General features: G+C 46.8%; 1 protein-coding gene across 1 annotated transcript in view; it reads right to left on the bottom strand.

The window, feature by feature from the left end:
- The window catches only part of LOC143026739 (uncharacterized), a 117993-nt gene that overhangs the window by 68052 nt on the left and 39941 nt on the right, over nt 1–10000 (bottom strand). The window contains exon 4 of the mRNA XM_076187509.1: nt 2566–2692. Coding sequence (XP_076043624.1) covers nt 2566–2692 — 127 coding nt within the window. The remainder of the gene's footprint in view (nt 1–2565; nt 2693–10000) is intronic.

The raw sequence follows: 10000 nt of genomic DNA, 5'->3' as shown, positions 1-10000 counted from the left end.
TACAGTCCTTAAAATGTAATTCCTCTCTTTGGTACGATGGCGCCTACGTAGGCGTCATGAGGCGCTAGTTGGTATATGAGGATGCCGGCGTTGGTGTCTTGATCATATTTGTTTTGTAGTTGTGGCTGAGTGACCCTCATATTCAGTGAACTGACCTGATCATATTTTCTCTTCTTATCAATATTCAGAGTGAAAGAAGACGAGTAATACAGCTGTAACTTTATATTTCATGATGCGAGTATTGTGATGTATCATCGCACATTAGGCAGTCTTTGCAAAGTTGGCAGGTAGCCTAACTTCCGCCACCCATTCGTTAACTTTGTTTTTGATATATTGCTTTTTAAATGATTCAGAGCCGATCACTGCATCGAGATGTCTTTTCCCCTCTTTAGTTACCTTCACTTCACTATTTTCAAAGAGATTTTTAGCTTTATCAAATTAAACTGGCTTCGCTATGAGGACAGACTTCTTTGCATTCGGGATATAACCCAAGTCCGAGCCGTGTGTCTACACCAGATTCCACCACTTTTTTACGTCCGCTACTTTCCCTGCTCCCATGAGATCATCTGCATATGCTACCTGTTTAACCCTGGTGTCCTCATGTTGTATCCTCTGCTGCAGGTGCATAAGACCAAGCGCGTACATTGCCATGGCCACCGGGTCTCCCTGAGTGGTGCCTTCCGATGATTGGATGACCTCCACTTTCGTCTCTTTCTTCTCAACTCTGTTGGTGACGAATAGCTTTGCTGGTTCTCTGTATGTGTTCTCCACGTACTTGGCCAAAACTAAGCACTTGATTTTGATATTGTGTATAGTAGCCTCTCCATTTATGTTGTTGGAGGCGTTGGATGCATCAATTAATTAGATTACTTCCCAAATATCCTCCTCATGGCGTGAATTGCCGCCTCACAACCTGCCTGCTGCCCTGCACACACCTGAAAGTTGCCAGCCGCTTCTCGTACCTTGTCCTTGGCGACTTCCATGATAGCTTTCCCTATTATTCTTCTCAGCATCTCACCTATAACAAAATGGACGACAGCCAGGCTTCTTAACCAGTGGGATAAGGCTGCACGCTGTGTATGGCTGAAGCTGCTGACAGTCCTCAGTAGCCATTTTCCTCGCCAAACCAGCGTTGGCCTCCTGCAGTCACCCCGCTGTTGTCCCAAATAGGTTGGTGCTGACATTTTCATCCAGACGCATCTAAGCCCCATGGTCCTGCAGCTCCCTGGGTGTGTAGAGCAAGGTTCCAGATCCACTCTCTCGTAATGCTCTCAAAGGTCGCTTCGTGGAATGGGAGGTAGTCACCAATGAGTTTAGTATCCGGGTTTGCTGGTCTTGCTGTTGGATACTTTTCTTTCAGGATCTTCAGTGCTTCCTCGTTTAGGGGTAAAACTCCTGGGTCTTCTTCCTCCCCTGCGAGCGACCTCATGGCAGTTGCATCCTTTACCTGCCTCATCTTAACTGCAAGATTCCTGGCTCTGTCTTCTGGTCTCTTCTTTCTGTTGGTGCCATTGTGGAGTTTATCTTGAATGGCCTCTGCCTCCATCATAAGTTGCTCCACTTCTCCTTTCTTCCAATGTTCCTTCCTCCGTTATAATGCCTGGACATTCTCCGAGCGCTTTGATTATCTGTGAGTCCTCTGACATGTAAGGTGTGGAAGGATAGCTAACGTTTTGAATATCTGCGGAGAGTTGGGAGATGAGTTTATATATGCTCTTATTAGAAGGGTCATCTCCTCTATTAGGTCTTTGGTTGCATTGCATTTAGGCGGGGTGAAGGGGTTTCCTGAGGAGAAGGCAAGTATCCTGTTGTAGGCGTCGTTCAGCTACTCTTCAACCATGGGCTGTTGCCACGTCTACCAGAACCTGCCCTCCCCCCTCCTGCCCCGCTGCTCTTGATGACGTGGGTTTTCGTCCTCCGATCTCGATATCGTCGGATCACTTCCCTCTTCTGAGCCTCTCTCACTCATTAGACCACCACCAACGTTCATCTACATCACATCCCTCCCATCATTCACAGTATCCACATCTCCCAATTACCCACTCCTCGCCTCCGGAAGTTGTTGCTCCCTCCGATTTCTGCATTACCCTCCTCTTCTGCAGTTCGTGCACTCTCATCCACCTGTGACGCAGACGCATGCACATTGTCTACAATTTTGTTGCGCAGACGCTCAAACGCAGCATATTTTGCTGACCATCACGGGTGGGACTAGTGGGTTGTTGAATAGGAGTAAAGTATGTGGGGATGAAATGGGTTGGAGTGGATTTATGCCTTTGACTTTTATCCTAATCTCTACTATAGTCAGCTCAAAATCGAGATTACTACTACTACTACTACTACTTCTACTACTACTACTACTACTACTACTACTACTACTACTACTACTACTACTACTACTACTACTACTACTACTACTACTACTACTACTACTCCTACTACTACTACTATTGAAAACTAGACTTCACCTTCACGGTTACCTCTCAACTACTCTTACTATTCCTAATGAAAAACAAAGATTTTCTCCTCCTTCCCAGGGTTCCCATTAGATTAGTGTGGGTTACTTACTCTTCTTTTCCGGCCCGGATGACGTAGGCGTGGTGCGCTTGATGGGCGAGTGGTCGACAGACCGCGGCGCCCTCTTCTTGGGTGACCCCTTGGCCGTCTTGGTGGGCGAGGGGGACACGCCATTCTCCTGTAGGGGAAGGTAATGGGATGGGTATTAGCTCGCGTCCCATCGACGAGGTTAAGTTGTGGGCAGGGGGGGGGGTGTTGGTGTCTGTGGATAGGCCAAAGGCGGGTACAGCGAGGTTGCTTGTGTAGGAAAAAGAACTTAAGAACATAAGAATGAAGGAGACTACAAGAGACCATAAGGACTATACTAGGCAGTTCTATGCCCATTACCACCTTTCATCCCCATCCATAAAGTTATACAACCTTCTTTTAAAACAAAAAATACTTTCTGCACTCACTACGTGGTTACTAAGTCTATTTATTTCGTTGACCACTCTATGGGTAAACCAATTCTTGCCTATTTGCAAAGGCTGGGGCGTTTGTGTTGGAGATTGGGTGCCTTATATTAGAGGGTGATCACATAGTTTCGTCGAGGCTAGTGAAGTGTGTCGTAAGGCAGAAAGAATAGTATAGAGAGGGAATAGTGTAGAGAAAGAGAGTAAGAGATGAAACTACATGGAAAAATGACTAAGAATAGGATTAACCTTTGCGACGATTTAGAATACAAGTAACGAATAAGGAAAGAAAGACAAAACGATGAAAATAGTTGGGAATAAAAGAAGAGAGAAAAATGTCATTAGGAAAAGAAACTAAGGAAGAAGTATGTGATGAAAGAAAAATGAAGGGACGAAAGGAAACAGGGAATGAGGAGAAACAAAAAGACAGGAAGCACAGAACGAAAGATACTGAAAAATGCTGAAAAGTCGAAAATGGAAGAGGCATGGCTGGAAAGGAATGGGAGGGGAAAGGGAGAGAAGAAGGAAAACGGAGGAAAGAGGGAAGGAGTCAGGGGAAAGGGTAGGAAAAGGGGAAAGTGCTACGACCCTGAGTAATTCCATGCAGAGAGGGGAAGGCTAGAATAAGGGGGAAGAAAGTAAATGGAAGGAGGGAAGGGAGAAGAGGATGAGAGGGAAGAGGAGGAAAAGGGGAAGAGAAGAGGGAAGGGGAAAAGGAGGGGGAAGGAGAAGAGGCGAAGGGGAAGAGGAGGAGGAGGGGAAGAGGAAGAGGGGAAGGGGAAGAGGAGGAAGGGAAAGGGAGGAGAAGGAGGAAGGGAAGAGGAGGAGGAGGGGAGGAGGGGGAAGGGGAGAAGGAGGGGGAAGGGGAAGAGGAGGAGGAGGAGAAGGAAGGGAAGGAAAGGAGGAAAAGGGGAGGAAGGCGGAAGGTATAAACTCTACTGAAAATATCAAAATGGTTGAAAAAGAATATAGAGAATGTGGAGGTTGGGGGAGTGGGCAAGAGAGAAAGGGAAGGGGACAAGCAGAGGTGGAAAGCGGGGAGGTAAGGAAAGTGGGGGGAGGGAGAGTAAGGTTGCCTAAGCGTTGCTGAGTGTCTGCTGGAACCTGGTTAAAGGGGTTATCAGACCGGGCTATTTTTCCTTCAACCTCCGCTGTAAAATCACTGGCAAACTGTTTAGTTTTCTCAAACAAAAATAGAATGTTATTTGATATGCTGGAGGAAAGTTATTTTTCTTCAGCATATCCGTCTCCTTCCCGAAAGCTGCGAGTTGCAAATTTGCTCCAACAATCGGAGGAAAAACCTCCCAGTGTGATAACACTTTAAGCCATTCAACTCCGATGACAAGATGTCTTGTCATTTGGTCAAATAAAACAAAAAATCATAATAAAACAACAAAATGTTTGATGATCAAACAGCACCAGAAAAATATGACGTCATCAGTCCTCCTCCGCGAGGAGGACTGATGACGTCATATTTTTCTGGTGCTGTTTGATCATCAAACATTTTGTTGTTTTATTATGATTTTTTGTTTTATTTGACCAAATGACAAGACATCTTGTCATCGGAATTGAATGGGTTAAGCTCTAGCCGCTTACGGTCCTTGACGTTCAACAAAATGTACTTCTTGTTCCAAACGCCCGAGGAACACAGCACTCCCTTTAAAGACTTTATTCTGGCTGACACCTGACGATTCTATCTGGACTTCGAGAAACCCCTTTCCACGCTTTCGTGGGTTAAGGTTACGTGATTTGATGTAATGTTACGTCTTTTGTGTTTATGTGAATAATGTTTATTAAAGAAAAAAGAAAGATCGACCCTCTTCTGCACTGAACTAAAAACTCGATACGTTTTTTAATGACCTTGCTATAAATGAATGGTTTTTGTTTTCATTTATTCTTTTATTTTATTCGTCATTGTTGTACTGTATATTAAAAGAGAGAGAGAGAGAGAGAGAGAGAGAGAGAGAGAGAGAGAGAGAGAGAGAGAGAGAGAGAGAGAGAGAGAGAGAGAGAGAGAGAGAGAGAGAGAGAGAGAGAGAGAGAGAGAGAGAGAGAGAGAGAGAGAGAGAGAGAGAGAGAGAGAGTGGATAGAGAGAGAGAGAGAGAGAGAGAGAGAGAGAGAGAGAGAGAGAGAGAGAGAGAGAGAGAGAGAGAGAGAGAGAGAGAGAGAGAGAGAGAGAGAGAGAGAGAGAGAGAGAGAGAGAGAGAGAGAGAGGGAGAGAGAGAGAGAGAGAGAGAGAGAGAGAGAGAGAGAGAGAGAGAGAGAATGCGAGAGAGAGAGTGAGAGAGAGAGAGAGAGAGAGAGAGAGAGAGAGAGAGAGAGAGAGAGAGAGAGAGAGAGAGAGAGAGAGAGAGAGAGAGAGAGAGAGAGAGAGAGAGAGAGAGAGAGAGAGAGAGAGAGAGAGAGAGAGAGAGAGAGAGAGAGAGAGAGAGAGAGAGAGAGAGAGAGAGAGAGAGAGAGAGAGAGAGAGAGAGAGAGAGAGAGAGAGAGAGAGAGAGAGAGAGAGAGAAAGAGAGAGAGAGAGAACCAGTCCTGGCTTGAGAGCCTCAGGTGACACATTGCCAAATTCGCCATTTTCCTCCTTCCTTGGCCCTTCGCGTTCGTTACCACCACATAATACAAACGTCGTCACTTCTCCTAAGAAAGAAGAATCGAACCTTAGTCCCGTTCATCTATGAGAGTGCTGAACCCTTTCATGCCTTGTGGTCCTTTTCCTTCTAGTTTGACTGCCGCCAGGCTATTCTATTCATTCGCGTGGCGCGCCCAACTCAATAGTGGAGAGTTGGGGGGGTGGTTGCTGGAGGAAAGGGAGGACAGGGAGTGTGTATGGAGGAGGAGATGAGGAGGAGGAGGAGCAGGAGCAGGAGGAAAAGGAAGAAGAAGAGGAGGAGGAGGAAGAGCAGGCGGAAGAACAAGGGTGGGAGCAAGAATAGGATGAGGAGAAAAAAAAAGAGGAGAATGGGGAAGAGGAGAAAGAGAGGAGGAATGGAGGAAGGGGGGGACTTCTTGGCGGGCGAAACGAAGACGATGGAGACAAGGCTTCTTCTCTCCTCCTCCTTCCTCTCACCCTCCCTCCCTCCTCCCTCTCTTCTCCCTCCTCCCTCCCTCCCTCCCTCCCTCTCTCCGTCCTCCTGCGTCCCTCCCTCCAATGGTCGAGGACAAACGACGTTAGGAGGAGACCTCGGAAACAAAGAGGAGGGAAAGGAAGGGGAGGAGGAGGAAGAGGAAAAGGTGGAGGGGCGAGAAGGAAAGGGAAGAGGATTAGGGCGAAGAGAAAGAGGGGAGTAACAGGACGAAGAGGAGGAGTGGGAGGTAGAAGAGTAGTAGTAAGAGAAGGAAGAGGAGGAAAGTGGGGAGAAAAGGAGAAGGGCGGGGGGTGCAAGTGGTAAGACGAGGAGGAACAGGAGGACGATCAAAGGAAGAAAAGGTCGAGAAAGATAAGGAAGAGTAGGAGGGCAAGGTGGAGAAAGAGGAGGAAGATTAATTTAAGAAGAGGAAGACAGGAGGGAAGAAAGGAAATAAGGAAGGAAGGAAGAAAGAAGACTACGGTCATGTTTAAGGTCGGTGCACACATACACGAAGTCGGGGCAATCGCCAAAAGGTTATATCAGAGCAAGAAATGGGTGCAGTGCGGCGCCGCCTGGGTGAGGATGGAAGTGTGGTGAGGGGGAAGGAGTGACGGGGGCCAAGGGGCGTGGGAGAGGAGGTTGCCGGGTGGAGGAGGTCCAGAGGCCTTCCAGCGACGAAGCGGGAGGCGAGACCGTCCATGGAAAGTTCGAGAAGGGTGGAGGATGGAGGTTGGAGGCAAGGGAGGACATGGGGGGGTATGCAGGAGGAGGAGGAGGAGGAGGAGGAGGAGGAGGAGGAGGAGGAGGAGGAGAAGGAGCAGGAGGAGGAGGAGGAGGAGGAGGAGAAGGAGGAGGAGGAGGAATATCTAGGGCAGGAGGAGGAAGAGAATCAGGGGGAAGAAGAGGGGGATCAGGGGGAAGAGGAGGAAGAGGAGCAGGGTGAGGAAGAACAGGAGGAAGAACAGGGCGGAAGCAGGTGTGGAATGAGGAGGAAAAAGGAGGAGGACGGGGAGGAAGAGAGGAGAAAAGGAGGAGGAGGAAGAGAGGAGAGAAGGAGGAGGAGAGTAGGAGAAAGAGAGAAGGGAAGAAGAGGAGGAAAGGAGAGGGGAGGAGGAGGAGAAAGGGGAAGGGGAGGAAGAAAGAGGGGAAGTGGAGAAGGAGGAGTAGGAAGAGAGAGGGAAAGAGGAGGAGAATGAGGAAAAGAGAGGGGAGAAGGAGGACGAAGAGAGAGAGGAGGAGGGGGAAGAAGTGGGAGGGGAGGGAGAGGAGGAGGAGGAGGAGGAAGAGAGAGGGGAGTAGTAGGAGGAATAAAAAAGAGGGGGGAGGAGGAGGAGGAGGAGGAGCAGGAGGAGGAAGAGGAAGACCGGGAGCCTGCATGGTGGAGGCCAGTGAAGAGAGGCAGCAGAGTTACATAAGAGGCGCGTGCTATCCCTTTCAGTATGGCGACGCCATTGAAGTATTCTATTCCACCCCAAAACAGACCATTTCTTATACATTTAAGGACATAAACTCCGACCTGAATAGGGTCTCGATCGCTGAAGACAGCTTTCAGTCAGGGGTCCGTCCCCTGAAATGAATGAAATTGTTTTTCCTCAGTGAGAATAGCGTCATTTAGCATAGCGTCACCGTATTGGAGTGGTTAACTCTTTCCTTACTGGATGGCACTTCTCCCTCGATTCTGTCTGCCGCCAGGCTATTCTATTCACCCCATGTCACGCCCTCAGTAGCGAAGGTGTTATGGCCCATCTCCCTTCCATACCGGGGGGTGCTTTTCCTTCAATTCCGTCAGACTATTCGAATCACCTCCGTGGCGCCCCTCCCTTGGTGCCCAGGGCCCGAGACGCACAAAGAAGGGTAAGCGGACATGGCTCAAAAAAGAAATAGTCTTCGTGAGGTTTGAGACAAAGGAGGTCTACAAAAAAAATGTAATGTGAGAGAGAGAGAAAGAGAGAGAGAGAGAGAGAGAGAGAGAGAGAGAGAGAGAGAGAGAGAGAGAGAGAGAGGGAGAGAGAGAGAGAGAGAGAGAGAGAGAGAGAGAGAGAGAGAGAGAGAGAGAGAGAGAGAGAGAGAGAGAGAGAGAGAGAGAGAGAGAGAGAGAGAGAGAGAGAGAGAGAGAGAGAGAGAGCGAGAGAGAGAGAGAGAGAGAGAGAGAGAGAGAGAGAGAGAGAGAGAGAGAGAGAGAGAGAGAGAGAGAGAGAGAGAGATTGAGCAATGCCAGTAGCGTATAATGGAGAGAACTCGTAGATAAAAGAAAAATATACTTCAGAAAGGCGAAAGAAGAAATTAACTGAAGACCGCGAACAGAACTCCATAAGACGACCCCTTACTACAAACCTTTACCACTCGATCTTACGCAGTTGAGAGGCGGTCACTGGCTGGAAGGGATCTCCACTGGTCAAAACCCCTTACATCCCAGAGTCCGCCCGTTTAGGTGCAAAACATATGTTCTTTGCCAGAATAATATACATAAAGTACATCATTATGCAGGGCAATTCGCAAGAAGGGACAAAGACCTACAACCTTGGTGGAGAGATGTGTCTGAGGAAAGAGGGACGGAGGGGTTGGCTGTGTTGGAGAACATGATGAAGCGGGAACATTGAGCTTTAGTAGGATGTGGCTGTGTTGATGAGGTAGGCTCCAGCATTGGGTGGGCTCTTCAGCATTGTTGAAGGTATGTTGTGCAAGACGTTAAATGGTATGAAAAAAAAGGCTAGGAAGAACAGCTGCTGCAGAAGGATGTTGAGGATAAGGGTCGTAGAAGAAGGGGCCTGTGGCAGAAGAAGGCTGTGAATGGAGTGACTGTGGAGATAGTGAGCTGTCGGAGAAGAGAGGAAGAGGACGAACGATGTGGGCTGAAGGAGTGAGTTTTGGGGATAGTGGGCTACAGGTTGAAAAGATGAGTTGGAGAAGGAGCGATGGGGGTGATAGTATGGGTTGAAGGAGAAGAGAGATGGAAGAAAGACCGGTTTGAGATGTAGAAAGGACTGAATGGAATAAGTTTTGGAAATAGTCGGGTATGGAAAGAGTAGTTGTGGGAAAATTGTTGGGAAGTAGGAACTCTGGAAGAAGAGTACGGTGAGAAGAAATACTTCTGAAGAAAGTCTTTAAAAGAAGGAGTTTTTGTGATGAAGCTTTAAAGGAAAGACCATAAGGAGTGGTTTGCTGGAGATGCTTATTGTGTGATTGTGGAAGTAGGAGAATGTGAAAGATAGATACTTTCGAAATGAGAAGTATTGGGATTCTGTGATGATATCATTAAAGAAAGACCACAAGGAGTGGCTTATGGGAGAGGTTGTGGAAGTAAGAATATGTGAAAGAAAGAGACTTTGGAAATGAGAAACTTTGGGAGAAAAAATCGGACAAGGAACTGGAGGAAGAAAGGTGGCTGTTGGAAGCAGAGGCAGCAGGAAGATGGCAAAATGCGACTGCAGGTGGCTGTGAAACGAAGTTAGCTGAAGGAGGGAGAAAACCTTGGAGTGGGAAGGGCGTTATGGGAGGAAAAAGTCCACGGAGGGACCAAGGATGCAGGATATGAAGATGCTGGGGGATGCAGACTTTTTTCCAACCCCGTTGTTGTTTCGGTTCGACGGAAGCGATAGGATCATACTAGTGAAGGGTAAAATTGTCACTATTTTTTCATTTATTCATTCATGAACCAATTCATCAATCTATTCACTATTCATTTGTTTATTTACTATTCATTTTTTTTGTCTGGTAAACCCGAATGTCTTTGTCAATTTTCATGTGAAAACGTTGGGCAGTTTCAGCTCAATTTTTTGCCGGACAAGTTTGATCGGATGTATATATATATATATATATATATATATATATATATATATATATATATATATATATATATATACATATATATATTATACATATATATATATATTTATATATATATATATATACATATATACATATATATACATATATATACATATATACATATATATAAATATATA

This window comes from Oratosquilla oratoria, chromosome 7, assembly GCF_046742065.1.
Source record: "Oratosquilla oratoria isolate Oo_2021 chromosome 7, ASM4674206v1, whole genome shotgun sequence".
In the NCBI taxonomy this organism is placed as follows: Eukaryota; Metazoa; Arthropoda; class Malacostraca; order Stomatopoda; family Squillidae; genus Oratosquilla; species Oratosquilla oratoria.
This window is presented reverse-complemented; position numbering and strand designations above follow the sequence as displayed.